General features: G+C 48.3%; 1 protein-coding gene across 12 annotated transcripts in view; it reads right to left on the bottom strand.

Moving 5' to 3' along the window:
- FARS2 (phenylalanyl-tRNA synthetase 2, mitochondrial) overlaps positions 1–27,826 on the bottom strand; it is a 715,905-nt gene that overhangs the window by 106,685 nt on the left and 581,394 nt on the right. For 10 of the 12 annotated variants that reach the window (XM_032424616.1, XM_032424626.1, XM_032424625.1 and 7 more), the window contains one exon: positions 8,678–8,964. The exons of the other annotated variants lie outside the window; for them this stretch is intronic. In XM_032424616.1, coding sequence (XP_032280507.1) covers positions 8,826–8,964 — 139 coding nt within the window. In that variant the 3' untranslated portion in view covers positions 8,678–8,825. Of the gene's footprint in view, positions 1–8,677; positions 8,965–27,826 lie in introns of those variants that run through there. 12 annotated transcript variants of the gene reach the window in all.

Below are 27,826 nucleotides of genomic sequence, written 5' to 3'. Positions count from 1 at the left end.
GGGAGGCCCGCGCTGCTCAGCCCCCTCTCCTCTGGGGTCCTGCTGGTTGCTCATGGGTACAGGGACGGAGAAGCTCAGTGAGCTATTAAGAGGCCCTGCTGCCTGTGCCCAGCCTGGACATGGAGCTGATTAATGCGCAGTGACAGGAGAATTAGTGGCTGCCCTCGCCAGGGAGCGGTGATTTGCCAGGCACCGTTTCCCTCATCAAAGGGGGTGAGCAGGTGAGCCGAGGCCACTGTACCTCCCTCTGGCAGGGGCCGCAGTTTCAGCCCTCCATCATCCAGGGCTGAATTCATCCAGGCCAGAGCCGCCTTCTCTAGGTGGCCTGGGCAGGGGGGCAGTTGGATGGGGGAGAGAGGAAGAGGGGAGGTTGGAGGGGGAGAAAGAAAAAGAAGGAAGAGAAGCTGGGGTGGAGGGAGTTCCATCCAGCCACCTGACGCGAAGGCGCTGTGGGGAAGGGCAAATGAAACCGGGTGAGAGATGGACTTGGGATCCCTTGAGCTCCCCTGAAACAGGCAGGACTCCCTCTGCCCAGGCAGGCGTAGGGAAGCGGTCACTGGCTGGGGCCACGGCGGAAGTGGCCGCCCGGAAGCACGCCCAGCCATCTGCAACCTGGACGGTGAGTCAGATCCTCAGTCAGAGTCTTGCTGCTCCCTTCCCAATGTGGGGCGGATTCTCAAGACTCACCTAGCATGTGAAGGGCATTTGAAACTTGTTCTTCCTCTTGAAGGCCTGTCTCCACCTAAAGACAGCACAGCCCCCAGATTCCTAGCTCCCTCCCCAGGCAGAGTCGGGGGGCCAACCGTGAGGTGACCCTCCTCACAGGTCCAGAGACCAGAAGTCCAAATTCAAGGTGTCGGCAAGGCCATGTTGCCTCCGTAGTCGTCCCTTGCCGGTTTCTGGTGGCTTGGTGGCCATCTTTGGGTTCCTTGGCTCGGGTCTACATAACTCCAATCTCTGCCTCTATTGTCACATGTTGCGTGGTGTTCTCCCTGTGTGTCTCTGTCCTCAGGTGGCCATCTTCCTACAGGGACACCAGGCCTCCTGGATGAGGGCCCGCTCTATCCCAGTAAATGACCTTATCTTAAACGAATTCTATTGCCAATGACCCTGTCTCCAAATAAGGTCACACTCTGCAGTAACTGGGGGGGTTAGGGCTTCAACATCGCCTTTTTGGGTAGATACAATGCAACTCATAACAGCGGCCGTCAAGAATCTGAGAGGTGGAATTTTCTTCCTCGTTCCCTTTGCAGCCTGGTTAAGCCCTGACGATGAGCAGTTCAACCTTCCACGCTCTGAAAGGAGCTCAAAGCTCTAGCCCAAAGCTTCTGGAGATCTAGCACACACACCGATCATCTGGGATCTTGTTAAATGCGGATTCTGATTTGGCGGGTCTGGGGCAGGGGCCTGGGACCCTGCATTCCTAACCGGCTCCTGGGTGACACTCATGCTTCAGGGGGCCCCACGTGACCAAGTAAGGAGCTGGTCCCCTGAGGCTTCCTCAGGAGGTCAAGGGCTGCCCCTCCTGCCCTGGGGAGGGGGCTGCAAGGTCCATAGGCACGAGAAAATAGCAGCCCTGTTCCGGATGCCTGGTCCAATCGGCCCCCGGGCCTTGTGCTGGAGCTGCGGGCAGGATTCTGGGCGGCCAGATCCCGGGGAAGGAGGGGAGGACCGAGCACTGCCAGCTCCAGAGAAGGCACAGCACTTCTGCCCGTCTCCACATTAGCCCGAACTCAGTAAGATCCCTCCTTTTATTTCTCTCGGGAGATACTTGAAGGATGCTGGGTCATACGGTAAATACATATTTACAACATTTTATTACTATTAGATGTCAATGTTCTTAACATTTAAAAAAAATAACAGTTTGATTGAAATAGAATTCACATGCCATAAAAGTCACCCTTCCAAAGCATACACTGCGGTGGATTTTAGTACGTCCACATAGTTAAGCAACCATCACCACCACCTAATTCCAGAACAGTTTCCCAACATGGGCTTAGGAAAAATATTAATATAGCTGTAATAGCTCACTGTGCTAAAAACTAAGAGCTTCCATGCCTTAGCTCATTTAACCCCCATCACGGTCCCTTGAGTATGATTAGTATTCCCATTTGTAAAATGGGGAAACTGAGTCAGGAGGCTCGGGAACTCCTCAGGGTCACCCAGCTACTCAGTGGCAGAGCCACATTTCACCTCTGCTGCCTGAGGTGGGGGGCTTTACCCCTCAGCAAGGCCTTCGGCTCTTCCCAGGTTGTGACCCCCGGGGTGAGGGGGCTTAGGGGCTGTGGTCAGGCCTCGTGGCCTGAGGGCAGGAGGGAGAGTGTCATTGGAGTCGGATTTCTCAACCGGGCCTCGCTCTGAGCCTCCCCCAGGTGGGGGACAGATATTCTGTGGATCCGGAAGCCACGGGCCAGCTGCCTGGCTTCCCTGTGACCCTGGGTGATTCCCACTGATGGAAGATGGACCTGGGACGTGCTTTGTTATAAGCTCCATGCCCAGGGGTGCAGCGTGGCTCATGTCACGGAGCTGCTCCAGCCCCAAGGACTTTGGGGAGCAGCTACATGGCTAAACCAGAGGCTCTACCAGCAGCCCTCGGGTCCCCTCCTTTCCCTCTGCTCTGTACCACTGAGTCCGCCGGCCAGTCCCCTGCGTGCACCCCCCGCTCCGAGGACAGCAGCGAGGGCCCCGTCATTTCTCACCTGCGTCCTGTGCGGGCCTGGGCTTGCACCCTTGCTCCTCCACCTTCGCCCGGTCTCCCCTGCATGTGCTGCCACCCTCCTGCACGGAGCTAGCTGCCCATCCAGGTGCACCGTGGACTCGGGTGATCTTGCCCCCAGAGTCCTTCTAGAACCTTCTCTGCCCAACTCTTCCAGAATCTGAGGCTTTCTCTGCTTCTGAGCTGTAGCATTCATTTGGTCGTGAGATGCAGCACGATAATTTGTCTCTTTGTTATTGTACATCCATAATTTACATACAACGAAAGGCATAGATCTTCAAGTGGATGGTTTGATGAGTTTTGACAAATGCATTTGTCCGCGTTACTGCCCTCCTCTCAAGATATAGAACATTTCCATCACCTAAAAATGCCCTGTGTGCCCCTTTCAGTCAATCACTTCCCAGACCCAGGCAACCTCTGATCTATCTGTGTTTGCCACTGTAGATTAGTTCTGTCTGCTCCATAACTTCAGAAATGCGTTTCCTGACCAGCTGAAAGGGCTGAGCAACTTTTCATCTTCTTGGCCATTTATAAATCTTCTCTTTGTGAAGTGTTTGTTCAAGTCTTTGCCCATTTTGTTCAAAGGGTTTTTTTTTTTTAATTATTATTGAATTGTAGGAAATGTTTGTGTATTCTGGGTCTAAGTCCTTTGTGAAACATAGGTTGTAAATATTTTCTCCCAATCTATGGTTTGCCTCTTCATTTTCTCAATGATGCGTTTCAAAGAGTGGAAGTTTTACATCGTGAAAAGGTCCAATTTGTCATTTTTTTCTTTACTAATTCCTTCTGTGTCCTTTCTAAGAAATCTTTGCCTATTCAAGGTCACAGAGATAGTCCCTTATGTTTTCTTCCTAAAGCCTTACAAGTTCTGGATTTCATATTTAGGTCTATGCTCCATCTCGAATTATTTTTTTGTGTTCAGTGTGAAGTAGGGGTGGAGATTCTTTTCTTTTTTTCTTATGCGGATAACCAGCTATTATTGTTGAAAAGACTTCCCTTTCTCCATGGAGTTGCTGGGGCACCCTAGTTATTTCTTATTACTAATAAAGTATAGATGACTTCAAATAATTCACTCTTGATAGGTTAGAAGATGTTAAAAATAGACTCTCAAGTTCCCTTTATAAAATGTCAAGCGCACACACTTGCATTCTGAGATCCCTTCTCGGCCGGGAAAGACAAGGTGCCGCCGTCTCGCCGGTGAGCCACGGTCTGTGCGCAGCCCCGGGGGCACCTGAGTCCTGCGCCGGACCCGCCAGGAGCTCGGGGTGTGGCAGGGATCCTGGGCTGGGAAGTGCTGCTTTAGAGAGAAAATCAGAAAATGATTTTCTTCCTGGATCCATCCTTGTCGTGTGACCCATCTCGAGTGCCTTCCTTGATTTCTGCTTGTTAACTCAGTGTGGCCTGGCATCCCCTCCATCGTCTGATTCATGAGAACGCCAAGCCCTCTGTCAGGCTTGTATGCACCATAGGGAAACACACACACACACACACACACTGGCCTTCATTTTGAGAGAGAAGGCTACGGAGGGCACTCCCCTTTTTACAGCTGCGGCTGCAGAGGGTAATGTGCTGTCTCAGTGTTCTCATCTTTTCGGGGCTTGGCAGACACACGGCCTGGTGGAAGGGTCGTGCGCTTTCGTCTTATGGAAACGTGGCCTTAAATTCCAGCTCTATTACCCACTGACTAGAGGACTCTGGTGCTGGCCTTGGGCTTGATGTTTTCCACTTCTTAGTAGACAGACCGTTGTCATGAGGCTAACAGGAAATACTTAAGAGTTTTACACCTGATTTTCTTACTGCTTGCTGAGCCATTCATTTCATACTCAGTCTGCAGGAAGAAGGGCAGGGATAGTCACCTCCATTTTAGCGCGGAGGAAAACAAGTCTTAGGGATGCTAGGTGACCCGTCTGGGGCACCCCTGCGCTGCTCTCCTCCTGGGAACATCCTCAGGGCTCAGGGATGGGAGAGAAAAAGTACCAGAGCAGGGCGGTCGCGTCAACCTCACAGGAAATCTGCCTTGAACCCCCGCCTTTGAATAGGGCCCGGGCTTTTTGGTTGCCGTTGATTGCTTTTAGAGCAATACGGCATTTCTGGGTATAGAAGCCACCCAGAAATCCCCGAGCCAATGCGACCTTGAGGTCGGAAATAACCACATGATCTCCTGTCAGGCTGCCCCACCGCCCCATCCCCGGTCCGAGGACTCCCTCCTGGGAGCATGGATTGTTCTTGCAGGGTCCTAGACTGTTCAGTTTTGGGTTCTCCCCTGTCACTCAGGAACTGACCTTTTCAGCCCTGACAGTGACCTTGAATCTGACTTGCTGTCCAGAAGCAGCTATGGCTACAAGTATAAATTCTACTGGAAGCTTCGAGCGGCAGGGCATCAAAAGGGGCTTCTAGCAGTTTTGACACAGATCCCGTAGCTGGTCCCAAGGGCCTACATCAAAGTCCCTAGCACCTCACGGAGAGTTCCTGTGGCTTGTCTGTGCTGCTGTCACCGTCCCGAAGCTTGAAGCCCCTGCCGGCAACGTCTCCTCAACGGTGGTCCGTTGCCTCTGCCACGGTCCGGAGGGAATTCCCAGCCCTGACTAGCATTGTCCTAGGGCCTGGGCAGTTGCACAGGGAGGAGTGGGAGGCAGTGTTAAGAGCATAGGCCTGGGAGTCAGAAGGGCTTCCTCCAATGCTGGCTGTGCAACATCTCCCTGCACACAATTAATCTCGCCCTTGGAGATGAGATGATAAGGGCACGAGCCTCGGGGGCTTGTGAGGATGGAATGAGAGGATGCATATAAACTCCATGAAGGCTGGACTCGGCCCCTCTTTCCCTGCCTCCATCTGTGGCACAGAACAGTGGCCCCAATCTAAATGGCTGAATGAAGGTGGAGCATCGTGCCTGGAAGACCACGATGTCAGCCACGTCAACTCCACCGTCGCTGTCACGTGCCCTCCCACTACCAGGAAAATACGCATCTGACCTGCAGATGGGGAGGGGCACGTGGTCCCAGCTAGTAGCCCGGAAGTGCTGTTTGAGTGATGGTGGTCAGTGGGGAGACTGGCGGACTCCTGGCCTGAGAATGGAGGACACGACGTGTCCGCTGGGGTGTCTCGGTAAGCAGAGTCAGCACGTGGGCATTTGGAGGCGGCCACGTATTCTTTCTTTATGAAAATAAAATAAAAAAATAAAAGAACCTCCAGCGGCAAAGGGTTTCCTTTCCCATTTCTTGTCTGCCAGACCACCAGCCAATGGCTGGGCACATTGGGCCAGTGTGGCGGTGGCTGGCTGATTCCAGGAATGACAAGTTCCAGGGGACAGTGCAGGGGAATCGGGTCAGCAGGGGGTCACCCAGCAGGAAGACGGAAGAGCGGGGAGGGGACAAAGGGACGAGTGGCTGTGGAGCCCACAGGCTCCACCCCCGAGGCTGCAGGTGGTCACAGAATTTATCACCATGACCTTCAGAGGAGGCAGAGCTTGCTGACCTCTGTCCGGCTGGCATCTCGAGAGTCCTGCTCACACGGACAGGTGATGCATGGGCTGGAAGGATACTTGGTGCTCAGCTCCAGGACACGGCTGCAACCGTAGCCTGAGCCTTCCTGACCCTTACGAGTGTCAAGGCTTTCAGTGGGCCTTACACCTAAAGACATGCTCAAGCTGTCGGATTCAGGGTGGTGTTGTGGAAAATGGCTCTGGAAAGCCTGCTTCTAGGCCTAGCTCTACAGTGATTAGCTGTGCCCTCGGGTAAGTCGTCTTGCCTCTCTGGACTCCAGTGTTCTCACATATAGACACTCATCTGGGGGGGATATGGCGCTCTCCAGGATCTTTTTTTTTTTTTTTTTTTTTTAAGATTTATTTGAGAGAGAGAGAGAGAGAGCAGGGGTGGGGCAGAGGGAGAGGGAAAGAATCCCAAGCAGAATCCCCAATGAGCATGGAGCCCCACATGGGGCTCGATCCCACGACCCCGAGATCATGACCTGAGCTGAAACCAAGAGTCGAATGCCCAACTGACGGAGCCACCCAGGCGCCCCTCTCCAGAATCTGTTCGTGTTCTAATATTCCACAGTTCTACCTTTTCCCACCTGAATAATGGTCAGAGCAGGTATCATTTACTGCTGGCTCGTTAGGTTCCAGGTTCTATGCCAGGTACAGATCAGGGGATGTCTCCTTTGGTCCTCACGAGCACCCTCTGCGGTAGGTGTTATTATTATTCCTATTACACAAAGGAGGGGACGGAGCATCCCAGAGGCTCACGGTGCTGGTGCTGGGGTTAGTCACCACGCTCGACTTTATACAGAGCCAGTCTGTTCTTGAGCTGCAAAGTGCTATTCATCTTACGGATTAAATTGCTTTTCTTATCATTTCCTTTCTCGTTACGTATTCTCCTGTGGGAAGCACATGAAAAGTCAAGAGCTGGATGCTCCCTGAGCCCTGGGGGGCCAGTCTGGCGCAAGTGCAAGCCCACTAGAGTGGAGCCCACGCGGCTGGAGTTCTCCGAATGGAACAAAGGCCCAAGGAGCAGGAGGGAGGCACAGATCCTACAACCAACCAATGTCTGCTTAGATGGAAGTTACTAATCTGGAGGCAGCAGGCTTGAGTGTGAGGCCGGCCACCTCCTGGGTGTCGTTCCTGGTCAAGTCCTGTGGCTTCTTTAGGCCTCTGTGCCTCATTTGTAAACCTTAGATAACAGATACAGTGTATTGAGAGGAATGTTCAGAAAAGCACTCTGTGAACCCTCCTGAATGTCACTCCTCCAGGCCTGAGTAGAGGGGTGGGCACAAGCACAGGATCTGACAAATCTTTGCTCTGGTTGTGGCCCAGGTGGGGCACCATGATTTTCTGGGTATTACCCACCTAACTTGTTTTACTGGAGAATATTAATCAAAGCCTAACTCGTCTTGGGGATAAAAAGGACCTCTGGAAATGCAGCGCAAGGCCAGAGCAGAAGTGGTCTGCTAGCAAACGCTACTGAAGAAGACATTACGAATCATATTGTGCATTCCCACTCAGATCTATCCACTTAAGGAACTGCACCCGGGGGGCCCCAGGACCCTGGACAGCAGTGTGATTCCACGCCTGGGTGCAGGAGTTGGGGCACTGCTTCCTTAATTCCCTGAAAATCCAAAGGAAAAGTACAAATGAATAACAAGGTGAAATGACATGAAAGCCCATTTCTTCCCTTTGAGAAGAGCTGCCCACCCCCCACGCCACTAGCTGATAATGGCCACCCCTCATCAAATATTTATCCCAGCCCTCGCAGTCCTCCATCCGCCTCCAGCATCGTGCCAGGGATGGAATTTGATTATTAAAAATGGTCAGGAGTGAGGCTGGCAGACTACAAAGTGCCTGGGATAGAAGGGGGGGTGGACATCAAAGCCCCATGTTCTTCCTTAAAGGTCGTCTCCGGAAGCAGGGGCCTTCTGTTAGGCAATAAAACTCGCAGGGTTTCAAGAAGGGGGCCCCTGTGTGCCTCCCAGCCTCTGGGGTGGCGCTTGTTCTTTTCTCTCCTCGCTGGTGGGCCAGAAGGGAGCTAAGCCCAAGCCCTGGGGCCAGAGGCCTGGCTCCAAGCCACGGGTTTATGAAAAGCAAGAGATACCCTGCCCCACTCAGACACATGACTGTCTTCACTTTTGAGGGGGGGCCTGGCATTTCATTAGTGCCCTGTTTGAAGCCTGCCCTTTGCAAAGCAGAAAATGAAGAGAAGAAAGCAAGCATGGAAGTGGATTCAAACAATCTTCTGGTGTCTGGAGTTTCTGATGTCCCTTTGTGTGGCTTCACTTATTACAAGGGTGGAAGAGCCTGTCGGGCAAGAAACACGCCTGGTGTTTATAGTTTAATGGAACCCAGGGACCAATTAACCACACCGAGCACCAACGGGCAAAGCATTTCCTAAAGGAAGAGGGAACTCTTATATTATTGCTTCTTTTTTCCCCATTTCCCCAAATAAAAGACAAATGCTATGTCAACAGTTTCTCAAGAGCGATCCTTTATTTTCTGAAAGTCCTAACACTGACCCATTTATCACAACATGACGGATGTCCCAGTCCACAAACAATATCCTTTTCTCTCTCGCAAATCCTTGGAGCCCCGAGAGGCTGCAGCCTGGTCCGGGCAGTGGCATCAAAACCTGCCCTCCACGCCCAGCAGCCGCTCCACGGCCTCCTGCACGGCCTCGTGCACGCGCCCGACCTCTCTCTGGGACAGGGTCCGCTCCATGTGGCGGTAGGTGATGCGGTAGCAGTGGCTGGTCTTGTGCGTCCTGGAGAATGGAAGAGAAAGGCAGGTGAGTGAGGGACAGGCGTGCCCACCGCCTACAGGAGCCGTGCTGCTGGCTCCAACCAGCTCAACCCCAGTGGAGAGCTGAGGAGGGGATCCAGGCGGGACAGGGACATCGCTCGCACTAACGGCCTCTTACGGGCTTCGGGAGGTGGTGTTAGGGGAACCCTGACTTGGATAATCAGGACTGCTGCTTCCCATTGGCCCAGAGGCATTCAAGTTCCCCGGGAAGGGCGTTTCTTGAGTCTGATTTTCCCGGGGCCAAGCCCTGGAGATCGTGGTCCAGCAGGTGGGACGTGGGTTCTGGGCTTCTGGGCTTTTTGTTGGCTCCCCAGGGGACTCTGATAAGCAGAGAGGGTTAGGAACCAAGGCCAGTAGGCCTCCACCTTTCTCACAGCACAGAAAACAATCACAGGTGGAAGGCACACTGGGGTCCCAAGGCTGGGACTGGCCCCGCGGGCTCTAGCCGTCTAGAAGGCTGAGAGGTATCACTCTCTTCGCACCCCCATGGGCCATGGAAAGCATACAGACAATTGTGCCATACGGACATGCTTCCAAGGTCCAGGTAGTGGGGCCTTTTGCAGAACTGGGTCTTCACAGAGACATGTGACAAGTCCCAACACTGCAGCGCCCAGGACAGATGCTCCACGCACATGCTTCAAGACGCTTTCTCCACCGGCGCACCTCTGTGCTGCAGATACACCAGATGGCCTCACGGTGCTGCTGGAAGGGCAAGGCCCATCCTGCTGGGGTCCTTAAGAAACTGTCCACTGCAGAGGCACAGCGCAACTGCGCCCTCCTGCCCTGGGCCTCCTGCGGCTGCTGGAAGCCCCCACCCGGCCTCCCCCGGGTGCAGAAGACAGGCTTTTCTTTCAACCGGACGCCATCAAGAAAGGATGCTGCAACATCCTAAGTTTCTGAGAGATGGAAGGTTCTGGAGGAGGAGAAATGAGTTAAGGAGGGAGAAAGAGGGCGGAGGAATTGTAGATGTCTGAAGATGATGCAAACATTTACGAGAACAAGTATGGCCTCGCGATCGGGGGGCCCAGGTTGTCAGTGACCTGGAGACAGTGCAAGGATGTGATGGTTTCCTATGTGTGTGTGCGGGCGCTGGGGGCACGCACTGCAGAAGACCGCCTCTGCCCGCCCTCCTGAGTCCCTGTCCGAGCGAGGGACACAGAGGCCCCTTACGAGGTGAGCAGCTCAGGGTCCTAGCGCTGGCTCCTGCATCTCTGGGCCACGACACACCTTTCCTCGGTCTCCGTTCCTTCTCTGTTGAAAGAGCTAACAGCAGCGCCTACTCCACCAAGCTTTCCAAACTGTTGCAGAGACCTATTTAGAAAGTGACAGGGCTCTGCACATTATGAAGTGCTATACAAGTGTGAGGCCAGAGTATCCTTGTGGCAACTGTTAGTACATTTTCTCGTTGGTTTCCTCTGGCATCTCTTACTCAGCTGAAGAGCTGGTAATATGGCCACTCGACAAGTTGAGATTTCCAACCCAAAATGAAAAATTTATCATCTTGTTTCTGTGTGCTTCAGAGAAGGCCCCTGTCAGGATTCCTGGGATTCAAACAGCTTTTATAAAACATTTCGATGAGTGAGGTGTAAATGAATCATAAACATATGGATTAATTTTATAAATTGAGAGAAATAAAATTGGCAGAATATTTGGTGATAATTCAGTAGATTCAACTGAAAATCAACCAGCTTTGCCTTTTCCTACCATCACTGGTGAGAGAGAGAAGACTTACTTTTATTTGTTTTCTAGGAAATCCTTTTTTTTTTAAGATTTAATTTATTTATTTGAGAGAGAGCGAGCGTGCACACACGCGAGCCGCGGGAGAAGCAGAGGGAGAGCGACAAGCGGGCTCTTTGCTGAGTGTGGAGCCTGACGTGGGGCTCGATTCCACGACCCTGAGATCATGACTGGAGCTGAAATCAAGAGTCAGATGCTCAACCGACTGAGCTGCCCAGGTGGCCCACTGTTTTTAAGGGACTTCTTTTTGGAGCTTTTAGTTGCTGGGACACACTCCTGTCCTCCTTTTGCTTGCTGGAGAACTGGAAGAAGTGGCACTGCCGTTGGTCATGAGTCTCCTCGTCCTTGAGGAGCGGGCTCTCCACAAGAACCACGGAGTTACAGAGCTGAAGGATCTTGTGGCTTATCACTGAGTAGGTATGAAGATGGATTCCTCCAAAGGAGGGATGCCCTCAGTGCCCAACTCCAAATATGCAAATTAGAGCTCTTGTGATTCTTTTATACCACCCAATGTGGGCCTTTTTAGTCAAAAAGCTTCTCAATCTTGTATCTGCCATGACCTTCACTGTCGCTCAATACACCAGCAGCAAACATTTCTGTAGTGAGTCCTGCACACCGGGCATCATTCGAAGCCCTTTGCAGGCGTTCACTCCTGTAAGCATCCAAACCCCACGGAGTACATAGCATTACTGTCCTGGTTATACAAATGAGGAAACTGAGGCACGGAGCGCAAAGGAACGCGCCCAAGTTGAAACAGCTACTAACTGGCAGGACTGGATCTGAAACCAGGCAATCTGATGGGAATGTAGATGGTGCAGCCACTGTGGAAACAGTGTGGTGGGTCCTCAAAGAGTTAAACAGAGAATTATCCTATGACCCAGCCACTCCACTGCTAGGCATATACCCAAAAGAACTGAAAGCAGGTGTTCAAACACACACTTATATGAGAATTTTCACAGCAGCTCCATTTACAACAGCCAAACAGGATATGGCCATCAGGGGGATGAAGGGATAAACAAAATATGGTATATCCACACCATGGAGTATTATTCAGTCATTAAAGGAATGAAGTACTGACACCTGCTACAGTATGGATGAACCCCAAAAGCAGGCTGAGTGAAAGAAGCCAGACACAACAGATCATGTACTGCATCATTTCATCCACACGAAACATCCAGAAGAGGGCAATTCATACAGATAGAAAGCAGATTGGTGGTTTCCAGAGGGTCGGGGAAGGGGGTATGGGTAGAAACTGCTTAATAAATTAATAAAGGGGCCTGGGAGGCTAGAAGGGAGAGCCTTTCCACCGAATGTCAATTACAGGAAGAACTGCCAACCACAGACTCCAAGAGAAGTGTCCGTTACAGACCCCACCAGAAGAGTCTCAACAGGAGAGTCATCAGTTACAGCCCCCACGGGGAAGGATGTACGTCACACCTCCTTCAAGAGATCCACCACCCGTGCAACTCAGCCAGTGAGAAACCGTCATCACCCCGACTCCTGCTTCTCTCCGATGGACTTCTGTCCAAAGCGACCCCTCTCAACCTCCTCCTTCTCCATAAAATCATTTTCTTCTCTTTTGTTCGTGGGATTTGCCTATGGTTGTGCCATAGCTGGCTTGTTCCGGACTGTAACTCTCTGCTATTCCCAAATAAACACGCTGTTTGCTGGGCAGATCACCGGCCGTTTTAAGGAGAACAGTGGGTACGAGGTTTCTTCTGGGGTGAAGGAAATGCTCTGGAACTAGGTAGCTAGTATGGTTGCCCAACACTGAGAACGTGCTAAATGCCACTGAACCGCCCACTTTAAAAATGGTTAATTTTTACCTCGTTACAAACACACACAAACTAGGCAGTTTGGTTTCAGAGCCCAAGTATTAAGTAGCAAGCCTCAGCACTCCAGCACGCTCCTCCTCTCCTCCTGTCCCACCTCCAGCCTCTTCCTTCTACCCCCAACTTCCCCTAAGAAGTGACAGGGCTTGCAAGCTACTGAGAAGGGCAATGTCTGTAATCCTCCTGCTCAAGGAAGAGACGGAGTAAGCCCATGTTCCTTTCTAGCTCCGCCCTGTGACTAACAGAGAGCACAAGGCCACACGTGAGGTATAACTGTGACACGGAGTGGGAAGCCCCGGGACAGGGATGCTTTTCAATAAAGGCCTTTCCTACTTAAGGGGCCATTAAAAAGGCAGGCTGCAAAGCCAAGCAGCTGTGGGGAATAAGAGAGCTGTGGGGAGAGCATGGGATGGGGGGGGTGTGTGTGCAGCCGCAGCTCTTGTCCCCCCCCCCCCCAGGGGGGGGGGGGGGGGGGGGCCCCCATCCCCCCCCCCCCCCCCCCCGACTCACAGGGGCACAACCTTCAGGACAAGAAACCTTCCCTGGAGGAGAGAAGAGACTACATTGACAATTGTGGTTTTCAAGGTAAACAAAATTTCTCTTATGTACTTGGCTTCTATTCATCGGCAAAATAAACGAGAAGACCCATTACTGAGTTTGAGAGGGCAAATCTCACTATAGTGAGTTTGAAGAAAGAGCCTAAACATTTCTTTTGGTGTTGGAATTTCATTGCATTGGATATTGGCTAAAATGAGTAGGTCACTGGCTGGAGCTTGAATTTTTAACAGAGATTTAGAACATTTGAGTTTCAAGGGTTTATCACTGGTCTACTCATAGATTCCTTTAGTCTTTCCACAAATAGCATGTTCCGGGCACTGAGCTGCACAGAGATAAGCAAGTGAGGAGAGCCCCGACCCAACCAGCTTACATCTGGGGACCAGTGGTCCTCCAAGGTCCTGCAGCCACCAGGGAGGAGCCCGAGCGGAGGACCATTCCCCTCATGGCCGTGATGGGGCTGGTGCTTGCTGTGACATCAGCCACGCTGCACTCCCACCACACATCCTCCTTCAGCAAACGATTCTTCCCTCCGGTGCTTCCCTATGAGCATTTCTGTGGTGAACACACAGGCGTGGGAGGCAGGAGACCTAGTTCCCAGTCCAAGCCCCAGCAATGTCTGTGTGGCCTCCCCAGCGAGAGGGCCAGATTGAATGGGCCCAAAGCTCCTTCAGGCTCTAACATTCCAAGAGTTAGTGCAGAGGACAGATGAGTTTCTAGAGTAAATGCACATGTGGAGGAAATGAGCCAGCCAGCCAGCAGCATTTGCGAGCCTGCATGGAATGAAAGAGCAGGGGGCCCTGATCTGGGGCAATTTCCAGACAGGCTAATGCATGGACATAAGATGCATTAGTGATATTAATGATCAAAGCAAGAGGGAAGGGAGTTGGCTTAATGGGGTTGGGTTACGGCTTGAGAGAGCCCACTGAGAAAGTCTTCCCGTAGAAGGTAGACCTCGAGTTGTAATAGACACTCTGGACACCTTTTAGCCTCTCTCCACAAACTACCCTCCCCCCCACCCCACCCCATACTCTCCAAAACTAAGAGGTTTGCCTTTCTCATTCTCAGAACGGTAGGTCCCTGGTAGGCCATTCGGAGCGGGGGCCTCCGCTAGCCAGCATCAGAGTTGCCTCTCACTGCTGCTTGCTGCTGTGGTTACGATTTCTTCCCAGAGGGATTTCTGTTCCTGGGAGTCAGTCACAAGAAACCAAACCAGATGGTTCCTCTGACAGTTACTGCCTTGGGAAAGACAACTCCAATCCAGGCCTCGATGGAAGGAGAGTCAGAGCCAGGGAAAAAGGAACTTGCTGGGTGCAGCTTGAGTAGAGCTGCTTTCAAACCTGCCTTCCCCAACCCCCGCCCAGCTCCCAGTCATCTCGTGTGTTGGCAACTTAAGAGCTCCTCAGAGACACACATTTTGCAGGCAAGAAATGCTTTTTCACATCAAACACTTGTCAGGTCCTCAGGGAAGTTTCAAAGCACCCCCAGGGTTTTATTCCCATCAATCCCTGTAACTTCTCCTGGTACTTCCCAATGAGTGTCTCATGCCAAGCTCCGCAGGAGGAAGAAGTTCACGCTCGTGCCTCCTGGGGAGTGGAGCCAATGTTCTTGGTTTCTACATGCATGCATATACGAAAATAATTGCTTTGGGGAAATCACTGAATAAAATCTCTTATGGAGAGGCACAAGATAGAGACTAACCAGTGCCATGAGTTCTCCACTAGAGGATCTTGGGCCAGTTCTTAATCTCTGATCCAGGTTCTCATTCCAAGATACAGATAATGAACTTATAGGGTTTTTTAAAGAAACTGCATGAAAATAATACATGTTAAGTGTTTAGCGTAGTTTAGGCTTATAGTTACCAATTAGTATTATTATTTATGTACCTAAAGATTATAGAGTCTCTACTTCGGGCCTCATGGAAAGATCTGAATGACCTAAGATGAATTATCGGAGCTTCAACTCCCCATTTGTAAAAATGGGTCCCTACTACGATACCTACAACATGAAGGAAACTTGAGGGCATCATATTAAGTGAAATAAGCCAGACACAAAAGGTCAAACATAGAATTCCACTTATATAAGGTCCCTAGAGTTGTGAAACGCAGAGAGACAGAAAGTGGAAGGGTGGTTGCCAGGGACTAGGGGAGGGGGAAGGAGGAGTTAGTGTTGAATGGGGATAGAGAGCTTGGGTCTGGGAAGATGAGAAAGACCTGGAGATGGATGGTGCGGATGGTTGCATAACAGTGTGAATGTGCCTAATGCCACAGAACCATACACTTAAAAATGGTGAAAAAGGTCAATTTTATGTATATTTTATTAAAATAAAAAAAATTTGAGGAGGGTTGGCCCAAATAACCTAGTTGACTATTACTAGAAATGGAGGTTGGGAACTCACATTTATATTAAAAACAAATAAAAGACAAGAACAACCCCCCTCCACGCCCCCAATTGTTGCTATCTATCCATGTGGCAGGACTGTTGGCAAGGGTATAACGTGGTTGGTCTCCATCCTCCCCAAATGGCTCATTTTGATTTCGTTAACCTAGTTACTAAGCTGCCCTGGATTTTACACAAATGAATTTTTATGATATCCTGCTCATAAAGCTATAACAAGGTTTGACCACATTTGAACAATTTGAACAATTCTCTTCAACTATTCCATGATTTTCCAAGCCATCCTCATACACTTCTAACAAACTTGGAGTAATGGCTCATTTTGCACAGATTTCCAAAGCTCTGTGCTTTTTGGTTGTGTGGAAAATTTGGAAGAGGTTTTATTTTTCTCCCTGGCTTAGTCTGCCAAGCCAAAGTCAACAGAGCTAACTTTAACTCTCTACTGTTACATGGCAGCTTCCCAAACGTGTTGACACTTTGGTGGATGAGTCAGTTACAAAACAGAAGATTTGTGGTAGGTGAAGTGCTACATTTCCAACTCAATCAATTGATCAGCAATTATTTATCCTGTGCTGAGGTAGACATTGTGGGAGATACAAAATACAAATTGCTTGATCTATACACAAATATTCATGGAGTGGCTTTTCTATGCACAACTCAGTGGCAGTGTTAGAGGGAAGAAGTATCCCAAAATAATACGAAAAGAAGGATTAGGCTAGGTTACCATCTATTTGGGGCTTAAGACATTTATACATGAAAAGATACCAACAGGACAAAGCTATTCATGCTAAATGTTAAATGAATGACATGGACTGTAAATGACTTAGCAGTGAGAAAGATTGGCAGGGGAGATGAGATTAGATTTAGATCTTAAAGTATGATTAGGATTATTGCAGGTGAAGGCCAAGGGGTACATCTAGCTGGCAAAATGACACGAGTACTGGCAGGGGGCCATTCATTATATCTTTTTCCTCTTTCATTTCAACGTGGAGTTGCTGAGTGTATGTTGCAGGGATAAATGGTCCAGTGAAGAGCTGTCTGGAGGATTCATCATCTGCTGGGAGAAGGCTGCAATCACAGCTGGAAACCAGCTTTGGTCACAGCATGTACAGGAAGTGATTGACCCTGTACGAGGGAAGGGTCATTTCTGCAAAGGCACGGACAGATGCATGGACATGCATGGACAGATTGAGGAGAGGCGAGTGCTTCAGAGTGGCTGGTCTGGGTCTACACCCTTCTCCAGTACAGGACTGGTAGGGGAGGAGGCTGCAGGGTGGGTGGGGATTATAGATGAGGGCCTTATATTCCTGGTTCAGAAGCCTCAAAAGAAAATGCATCATTAATAAATCAACCAAAACAATAGAGTCCAGGGTCACGTATCTACAATATCTTATGACTGCTCTGGGCAGTTTTATTGCCTCTAGAGTCTGGCCCTCAGTGAACTCCAGATCTCACTCCGCCCAAACAATAGAGGATTACTCAGATATTATGGTTTACCATATCATTGATCTGATAGTAACAGCCACCTAACCAAGGGTATGCTATAGATCTATCCTCAATTCCATTATTGTAAGTAGAATTACCCATAACTGTGTTATGTTGTATAGCTTATATTTCTTTAGTGAGTAATGGATGAAATGTGCTAATTACTTTAAGAAAGACTCAGTGTCTAACTATGAAGGAAGTATTAGGAAAGAGAAACTTATATACATTTCCAATGACTTACAGTTATTTTACAAATGTTTTCGAGGAGGGACTCTCTGGGTCTAATAGTACGATGTCTTGACAAATAGTGAGTGGGAGGTTGAGGGAGAGAGTGACAAAACAGAGACTTGGCTGTTAGGATGAGCTTCTTCTATCCATAGTATTCTAGGCTGGAATACAGCAGTGATATCTTGGTTAAGGATTCATCATACAAGCAACGTGTTTTATGGAATCACAGAATCCAAGACATGGGACCGTAAAGATTTTCTGGCCCATGCTTGAGCTCTTTCTACAAAGCCTTATGTTGGATTACTTCTGGGGCTGCCCATTTCAGGTTTCCCCACTGCAGTCTGAGAGGGAGATTCCCTTTACACTGAGCTGACTAGTGCTTCCTATGTTTCTCCTCATTGGTCCTAGATTCTGCCCCACAAGAGCCCTGGCGGGGGACTCCCAGGACTACTGGTAGTCAGAGTTGGAGGCAGCACATATAATGCTGAGCATCACTGTCTCTGAGATTAAATGTCTGTCTATGCATCTGTCCATCCATCCATCCATCCATCCATTCATCCATGCATCCAACAAATGAAGTGAATATCCAATATATGTCATGTATTTTGCCAGGTATTAAGGACCTAATGGTGGAATAAAACAAAACAAAACAGACCTGACCTCATGAAGCTCACAGGGATATAGGCATTAATCAAAGAATTATAAAGAAATATAAACTGCAACTACCATATTGGGCTTGAAGAAGAGGTACATAGAGCCATGAGGCTACATAAAGGGGCAATTAACTTAAAGGGGCAGGTCAGAGAAGGTGCCCTGTGCAAGTGTCAGTGAGCAACTCAGAAGTTGCTGGAACGTTTGTGTACTACTTTATAGTTATACCACAGTTAATGGACATCCTTCAGGGATTTATTTTTACCATCGAGAGGAGGACATGACTATCCCAGACCATCTATTCCCCTGAAGAGCTAACATGAGGAAACCACACCGACAGATACGTATCCTAGAACCTGTAACACCTATATGAAAACTATGTTTAAATTCCAAATATTGATAAAATTAAAGAAAGCTCTGGGCTTTGCCATCAGACAGTCTTTGTAAAATTGAAGATACTTTGTTACTAATAAAAGTAGCAACAATAAGAAAAATTAACAATTATAAAGTGATGCAGCTTCCAGAGCCTTGGACCCACGCGGCCTTACTGGCTGAGACCCACACGGCAATCCTGAGAGGTGGACACTGTCACTTCCTTCTGCAGAGCCAGGCACAGGCCCAGAGAGAAGCAGTGACTTAGTGAAGGCCACAGCTAGAATATGTGGGGACTTGCTTCCTTTTCATTCAAGTCTGCTCATCCTTTTGTTGTAGGCACACTCTGTTCAGCCTGTTAATGTCTGCTGCAGGCACCATTAACTTTATTTTTAAGATTTATTTATTTATTTGAGAGAGAGAGAAAGAAAGAGAGACACTGCACGAGTGGGGGGGGGCAGAGGGAGAGGGACAGAGAGAATCACAAGCTGACTCTGCACTGAGTGCAGAGCCCGATGCGGAGCTCAATCTCACAACCCTGAGATCAAGACCGAGCCGAAACCAACAGTCAGATGCTCAACTGACTGAGCCACCCAGGTGCTCCACCATTAACTACTTTTAACCAGGGATATCACAGTAATGATTATTATTTACCAATTAAATTATAAGATGCTCTTAGAAATATGACTAGGACTTTATCACAAAACAGGGAAAGAATAAATTCATTAGTAAATATTACTTAGTGGAGAAAGTGTAGGAAGTATAAAGAAATAAAGGGTGAAAGAAGAAAGAAAAAACCATTTTATTTTATTTTATTTTATTTTTAGAGAGAGAAAGCAGGGATGGGGTGGAGGGACAGAGAGAGAGGGAGAGAGAATCCTAAGCAGGTTCCGTGCTCAGCATGGAGCCGAACACAGGGCTCAATCTCACAGCCCTGAGATCATGACCTGGGCTGAAATCAAGAGTTGGGCAGTTAACCGACTGAGCCACCCCGGCGCCCCAAGAAAAAACATTTTAAAGGGAAGAATGATCTACTATGTACTCAGTGCTAGGCACTTTCATGTTTCATTTTATCCTCATCATTAATAGAAAATATAGGGGAGAAAAAGAAAAACAAACAAAGCCAGAATAAGGGAGAATATGAGATTGATGAAGACAAAGTCAAACATGGAGAACACAGAACCCAGATCTGCAGGTGGCTTCTGAACTAGTGGAGATAATAAACTTGCCTCAGAACCGGCAAACAAAATGGAAAGAAAGCCTTATCAGTTCCATGGTTCGTACTGCCTGAGAGAGAGAAGACCCTAATTCTTTAGGGAAGAAAAACTTACCCCAACATAATATCCTAAAAGAAATTTCTCAGGTGGGGCTTCCCGGAAGGAACTTCTGATTAATAATGGCTATGTTTTATGGGTCACTTAGTTTGTCTACATGAATTATTCCGCTTAATTCTTATCACAGTCCCACCATAATGGGAATTATTTCCCCTATTTTGCAGGTGAGAAAACTATAGCTCAGAGAGGTTAAAAGTGACTAGCCCAGGTCACTCAAACACTAGGTAAGACACAGGATTACAATCGAAGTGTCCAAATATCTCCAAAGCTATGCTTTTAATCCTGGGCTGGGTATACTGACTGCTATCGGAGGCCACTGTCTCAAGCCTATCACTATTTCAAGGCAGTAGTGAGTTTCATAAGGCTATTCCTTTGATGAAACTTGAGGGGATAGCCCTAAAATGTACTTCCATGAAAAAGCAGTTTTGCTTCAGGCAAGGGAGGTGGGCTGGTTCAACATAGCTTTTTTGGTGGTCTAGATACCTTTGCTACTTGGATAAATCCAGTGACCTCTCCAGGTCTCAATAAAACAGAAGCAGTGCTATTTGTTCCTAACTCATCCCTCAGTTAGGAAAAAACTGAAGTTGTGTGAGCAAAGCACTGTCATCAACTTTGAAGAAAGTACGAATAAAGTAAGAGCCAGAGTCAGTAAACCATTTCAAAATATTATTGAATTACAGTTATCCATTTTCAAACTCAGTGAAAACAAGTATTTTCTTTTTGGTATTTTCTTACTTCAAAAAAATAAAGATATCAAGCTTACATTCCTTACATAATCATCTGAAGTTGAATCTGTCTTTTATGAATAATTAGGCAAGATTTGACAAGAGTGCCCATGGGTTACTTTCAAAGGCAAAATATCAAGATACCTCAATTGGACTCACGGGGCAATGTGACACATTGTCATGCCTTGAAGAAACTACTAGTGTGGTCTAACATCTTTAGGTTCCCTCATTTCATATTTCATTATTTCATGCTGATTTTTTTTTTTTTTTTTTTTTTTTGCTGGGCAAAGGAATGAGTGCACAGTTGGGCAGTGTGTGTTTTGGACAAATTGCCAGAACAGTTGACCAAAGAGTATGTCTGTCTCTTCCATGTATGACAATTAGCTCAGAATAAGATAGCAGTGAGTTAGGAAGGTTCCAGAATGACAGCAGAATAAAATAAAGACCCTACTGCTATATACTCCCAGAGTACATACAGGCCAGGAACAGTGTGATGTGAGTGCTGCCTGCAGCACGTACTAGGTGTGATTTCTTTCTCTAAAGTTGCTGGATCTCTGTAAGCCTAATTTTTAACACTTTTACGTGGGGCTAACACTACGTCGTGTAGATATATGTGTAAAGATTCTAACACAGTGCCTGACACAAAAAAATACTTGATAAAAGATACCAGTTACTATAATTAGTATTAGCATCATAACCTTTGCTAATTAATTTGTTTTGTGAGCAGTATACACATTTAGATTAATAAAAAAGTTATGTGTCCCCAGATTTACCGAAGAAGAGAAAAATAAACAAGAGCATTAAGATTAACAGAAATTTATTGGGCCCCAGGTGCTAAGTACTATACACTCACCATCACACTGTTCCTGGCCTTTGAGCACCTCTGTCAGCATGACATCTGAGCAGCTTCTCGTTAGCATCACCATGGTGCTGGGTGAATCTGACTCCTGGTTTTCATTAAGACTATAGGGAAGTGGCTGGCGAGTCTCTCTCTGAAATACTGTGTTGACTGCTCTTGATTTGGAAGCTCTAGCCTGGTTGGTTTTGTTTTTGAAAACCAGGTTCTGCAGTTACCTCTGGCCACAGGAAAAATCAACATAGAGCAGAGAGAAAAGACAGATCTGCTGTTCTCTTTTCAACGGATAGGACAAAGCCATGAAATTTATAAGCATGTTAACATGGGGACGGGAGGGGAGGCATAAGAAACGCCTGGATGACTGACAGCTCTGTGCCACAGCCAATCATTTTTAGAATTCATTAGAAGACGCTCACGTCCCTTCGTCTCTAGGTCTACATATAAGTCTGGGCCAATGGCAAAAACAGCAACTCCCAAAGAGAGACAAGTGTCCAGGGAGAAAAGCTGCACGGGACCTAATGTCCTGTTGGCAGACACTGGGCAGAACTCTACAGCCAGAATAGAGGGAGAAGTATAAATTCTGGGCCTTCCAGCAAAAATGCCAGACGGGGCACCCTTTCTCTTTGTTATCAACCAAATAAACTGACGTTCAAAGCAGAGCCCCCTCTGGCCACCTGCTTTCTTCAGTGTTTGCAGAAGTGACTTGGATTCACAATGTTTCCATGCAACACATGTACTTGCCCTCTCACTTCTCTCTTACCCTCCCTCTGTCTCAATGCCCCCAAATCAAGAGGGAAGGGACTTCTGGGGGCTGAACTGTTACTTTGTTTTGGGCACTTCTGTTTAAAAAGTACCAAGTACTTTTATAATATACTCTGAGTATACCATCTTACATACTTCTCAAAACTGTCTCATATAGCTTTACTCCCATGGCAACAATAGGGAAACTGAGAGCCAGAGGGGTGGGGTGACTTGCCCACCTCACCTGCTCTGCTAGTGGGGGCAGAGTCTGCAGGACCTCTCCGGGACACACTGCTACCCCTTTCCTAAGATGGGGCTCTGGGTGAGAGAAATGGGGGCAGGGCCCCGAGAAACAGCAGCATGTGGGGTATCAAGAAGTTTGGGTTCCCATGATGTTAGCCTTTCCCCTAACCACCCAGGTTATCCTGGGCAAGCACCTAACATCTCTGGGCCTCTGCTCCTTCGTGTGCACTAGATGGTCACTAGGATTTCTGGCCTCTTCTCTCTGAGTCTCTAAGTGCTTATGTCTCCATCACAGGTAAGGCTGGATGAAGAGCTGGGACCCAGGAGGAAGCACATTTCTAACTCACCATGGCACCCAGTACCTGTTCTATTGCACCCTGGCCATGATAATTGGTTGATTACAAACAAGCAGATCGTTGGCTGGGAGATCCAGCGGTTTGAGATGTCTGAAGTCAGGCTTTACTACGGTCCTTTTGAGTAAGTAGCTACAAAACTGCTAACTGGATTCGGCAAGTTGCTGAGTCACCATCAGGTAAGATCAAGTTGCTCTGCACAGACGCCGAGTCCCATCCTGTCAGCAGCTGAGAACATTTTCTTTGTGATTAAAAAGAACAGGAGTGCGCAAAGACGCACAGTGGATTGGCTTTCACAATTTACGACGCATAATTAAACTCTAACAGACCACAGTTAGAAAGCATCCACCATAACCCTATTTTGCCATTTGTCTTTCAATTAAATGTGTCCCCTGATTTAGCTCTAACTCGACACAGATCTCTGATGGGGACAGGGGAGAGAAAACACACAGAGCTCAGAGCCCTGATGGATTGGTTATGACATCTTCTTGGAGGAGGAGGGTGGCGAGAAGAAGCTCAAGTGTTTCATATAAATCACTGATCTTTCCTTTTTCGGGATCTTTGCACATCACAACAGAGAGATTAAATGAGCCTGGCCCTTCACAAAACCACCGCTGGGCACACGATGGATTTGGGAAAACCCTGCAAAGAGGAGCCAGGGCAGGCTGGTGGAGGACTTTTTTTTTTATCCTCCAGAATTGATAGGGTGATAAGTGGGAGGAATTTACCATTATGCCACAGAAAAGAAACATTTGTTAGGGCACTGGGGCACAACCCGGGGTGGGAGAAATAATTTTTAAATGGAAGAAATTCAGGAGAGAGTTCTTCCCCGTGATGTTAATGGTTACCACAGATGAGCACTAACTGTGTATGGCATGTCTAAGGCCCCTGTGGGGGGCCATCGAACAAGGGAGCCGGGAGTGGGGGTCCTGGGCTGTGAACTGCCTTCCTGAGTGCAGCCCAGGGTGGGGGGGCACTGCATGCCACCCCAGGCTTCCACCAGGCTCACCCCTCGAGCCAGAAACAGGCAAGGGAGAAGCATTTATTCATCTGCTTTGTAATGTGGAGTTGACATGACGGGAGATACTCCACTTTAGAATCTTCAGAAGGATCCATGATTGGAATTAGATTTACTGACTCCCTTTTAAAGGATTTCTCACTGGAATGAATGCTGGGGAAGACAGAATTGAAGGCAGTTCACATAATGGATCATTCTTAAGCTTGCTTTGCTTAATAGGAAAAAGGTGTCAGTTGCATGCTGGGAACTGCTGCATTTTTTTATTCATCCACCATCAAGTGTCCAGGACAGGAGCACCTGATGGAATATGCCATTTGCCTAATAAGCAAGAGACGGGAAGTCCAAGTCTATTGGCTGAAGTCACTTCATTGGCTACTCTCGGCTTTCCTCCCTACACCGACACACCAAAGAGGCTCAACTTCTATGATTTCCCCAAATAGTTAAAATCACTGAGAGGGTAATGGGATCCTTTATGGAGAGTTGTGTTCCAAAATGCCAATTATAAGACAGTGAGTGTGTACCTAGAATGCATGCTTAAACCCAGAAGCAAGGCTGCATAAGGTATTAGGATTCTAGCCTAGCCTCTCAAAGTCTGCCTAACTTATGTTTATAAAATTGACCTCAGCATGAAAAACGAAGCAAAAAGTTCTAGATTGAGTTAATAGGGTGCCTAGCAAAGCAATATCCAACATGGTAAAGAAGACTTCGACCCTGTGAGAATGGGTTAACCAAGAGATGCTTAGAGATCAGCCGGAAAGTTGAAAGAGAGCCTTCGAATAGTCATCTTTTAAGTGACTATGCCTTCCTTCCCAGGCAAAAAATAAGAAAGCCCTTCCATTCTCTGCCACCAGACCCACACCTCGCCAGCATCCACACCATTCTCTTCTCTTTCCCTACTGTCCCTCCTCCTCAACCCCAGCACGGCCATGGGCATTCTACTGCCTCCAAATTCTGGGGGGCCTTGTCTAACAACGATGCTGTCTCTCTCCTGGATCTGTGACCCTCAGCTCTCCCTTCTCCTGCCCTTCCACCAGCATTTAGAAAAGCCTAGTCCATCTTAAAGAAACTCTTTCGATGGGGCCTCATCTCTGGCTCTCTTTTATTTCTTGCCTCTCCATCAGAGCCAATGTCTGTGTAAATGCCTCCTGTCCTCTTGCCCGACTCACTTTCCAGAGCACTGCAGTCTTGTCTGATCAAGAGGGTTGAGGCGCGGAGGCCCGGCGTGTACTGTGCTCCCCACGTGTGGGGCTGGGTCTGCAAGCGAAGTCACATGATCTTCTCCTTTGTTCTTCGGGGCATGCCTCACGGGGGAGCCCCCTGCCTGGGACCCTTCCCTCAGGGGAGGGATTAGTCTGAAAGGGAGAGAAGGAGGACTGGGCCTGTGGGGCTCAGCCCATGCGGGGCTCCCCTTTTCACACCAGCCCAACCTCGGGATGTCTGCCCATCCACGGAGGTAGGGAGTGGATTTCAGGGAAGGTCACTTCGGGAGCCCGACTGTGGCTATACCCTGAGCCATATCCTCACATTTCACCATGTCAGTATTTAACACTGCATTTTGATCTGCACCTGTCTGATTCCTGTATCTACTTCTTGATGATATCTCAGTTCAGTGAAGACGAGGGATGCCATTTATCAGTCCTCCTCAAAATGTCAACAAACCCAATCTGTTACTAATGTTACAGCCTAACCACATGCAAGTCAAAAAGCAAAGTAGCAAGGATCCACAGTGTTCCCGCATAGGCAGCCCTGAATTTCTATTTGCCGAACGAGTGAACGAAAAGTACTCAATACTGGCAGGCAGTAGTCGAACCAACTTATTTTTAATTACTGTTCCAGGCTCTGTGGGTAACTAGCCGTGTGTCCAGTAACAAGTTGTTCAACCTCTCTGAGCCTCAGTCATATTATAAAGACAAAATGATATATTGTATGCAGTACACTTATTTGGCATACATGAATAATCAAGGCTGGTTCTTTTTATTTTCAGTTTTACTTTTTTTTTTTTTTTTTCCAGTTTTACTTTTAACCCCTGATTCTTGCCTGTGGCCATGATGCCCGGTGCTGGCCTCCAGCCTGCCCCTCACCATCTCAGTAGGGAAAAGGGTCAAGTTCTTACAGCACATTAGCCACGAGGGCTGTGATTCCCGAAGCTCTCAAGATGATTTTCTCTCTGCATTTATCTGGCTGCGCCCTTTGTACCAAACATACTGTTCTTTTCACTAGAAATGAGTCCCTGAGATACACTTATTTCTCTCTTTTGCTCAAAATGGGAGGGGTCGTTTTCTCCCTTGGTTAGCTGTGAGAAAAGCAGCTCCAGAACGCCAACGGGAAAGGTTTGGGGGAAGAAGGCAAAGCTCTGGGAGGCATGGATTCTGGCGCCCATGGTGGGAAGACAGAGGCAGGGGTGGGTAGAGGGGAGAGGAGGGGTGAGGGAGAGAGGGGTCACAGTGGGAGTTTTCTTGAGGGAATGGAACTGGCTTAGGGGGCAGATTTTGAATGAAGCGATTTGTTAAAGTCATTTCAGATAAACTCTTGATCTTAAGAAACAGTCCAGGATAAAGTCCAGAATAGTAAAGAAGGGGATGAGCTTGGGATTGGAGAAAATGGAAGGTGCAGCTATAGATTTTAAGAACAATCCATCTCTAGATTCAATAATTGAAAAAGAGATGCATCTTAGTAAGCTAAAATGAGCTGATAACTCAATATATTTCAATAATCAATAAGAAAAGGTTATTTAGCAACAGAGTGAAGGCTGATAGTCTGGCTCTCAAGATCACGTGTGCAGTTTTGGCAAGTGACTTAACTCCTCTGAGTCTCATCGCAGGGGACACTGGTGGTTGCCTCTCTAGCATCCATTCCACCTTCCCGCACTGTGGTATTCAGTCTAGAAGACCGTCCCCAAAGATCCCTGCCACCTATATTCACATCCCTGTCTAATACACTCTCACATCAGACCACACACACTCCACACAGACCTGTGTGACCAAGAGAACATGGCAGATATGACCGTATGTTACTTACTTTCACACCTTGTGATAACTCCTAAGCAAATCCTACAGACTGGAGCTTCAGAGCATATCCAGAACTGACCACTTCCCACCACCTCCACCACGACCATCCAAGTCAGCACCCTCTCTTGTCTGAAGTATTCCAATAGTCTAACTGGTCTCCCTGCTATGCCCCTTGCCTCCCTAGAGCAGCCAGAATAATGCTGTTGAAACATCAAGTCACAACATGTCACCTCTGCTCAAAACCTTCTAAAATCTTCTCACTACATTCAGAGTTAAAGCTGGTGTTGTTCCATGGCCCACAAGAGCCTGTGTGACCCGGCCCCCACTGTTATTTCTGATTTAATCTCCTACAATGCCCATCACTCTCGCCGTTCTAACTACCATGGCCTCTCTTGGTTGGTGCCCGCTGTGCCACCTATTTCTCAAACCTAAGGCATGCACCTGCCTTAGAACCTAGCTCTCTTCCCTGCTTTTCATCCATAGCACTTGCCACAATCTATTCAATACTACCTATGTTTCTCACTTATTTTATTATCTGTCCCCACAGAATATAAACTATGTGTGGATGGTGTTTTCTCTTCAGTTTCGTTCACCGCTGCAGTCTCGGAGCCTGGCAAATATCAGGGGCTTAATACATATTAACAGACAGCGACACTGACTACTATTACATGATATGCACTGTTTCGGGCACTGCAGGGACAAGGATGAATAAGACCGGACGCTGTCCTAAGAAGGCACGCCCCTTTCCCCCTCCACACTCCAGCTCCCTGCTGACCAAGCCCCTTGTCTCCCCAGCCCAATCTGGCTGCTGCCTGGAGGCTGGCCCACTATCCACGGAAGCTCCAGGCCCGAGTAGGTGCTGTTTGCAAAGAACTTGGCTTTGAAAAAACTAGGAGCGCTTTGCCATCCTACTTGGCTGGGGGACTCGGAGTGGCAGAAGCTCAATGACAAGGGGCCCAGAAAGCCACTGCCTGGATTCCACTCAAAGTGCAAATGAATATATGGCAACCAGACAAGAATCTGCCACACAGATCTTGTGTCAACGCATACATCGGATACTAACTATGGAAGACAAACTGCGTGTGTGCGTTTGCGCACACGCGCACGTGTGTGTATCTAAGGACCAGCGCGCGCACCATCTAAGGACCACTGTCTTTGTTCAGCAGGTTAGGCTTTGACTTCTAGGAGAAAGCCTGCCCAGCTTTGGGCTGGTCTCAGCAGTGTACAAAGATAATTATCTGCTGGCTGCCTGGGAAGGGATGGAATCAAATAGATTACCTTAGTAATTA

The sequence above is a fragment of the Phoca vitulina genome, unplaced genomic scaffold, assembly GCF_004348235.1.
Source record: "Phoca vitulina isolate PV1807 unplaced genomic scaffold, GSC_HSeal_1.0 scaffold31, whole genome shotgun sequence".
Lineage (NCBI taxonomy): Eukaryota > Metazoa > Chordata > Mammalia > Carnivora > Phocidae > Phoca > Phoca vitulina.
Note: the sequence above shows the minus strand (reverse complement) of the source record. Positions and strands in the feature narration are given on the sequence as shown.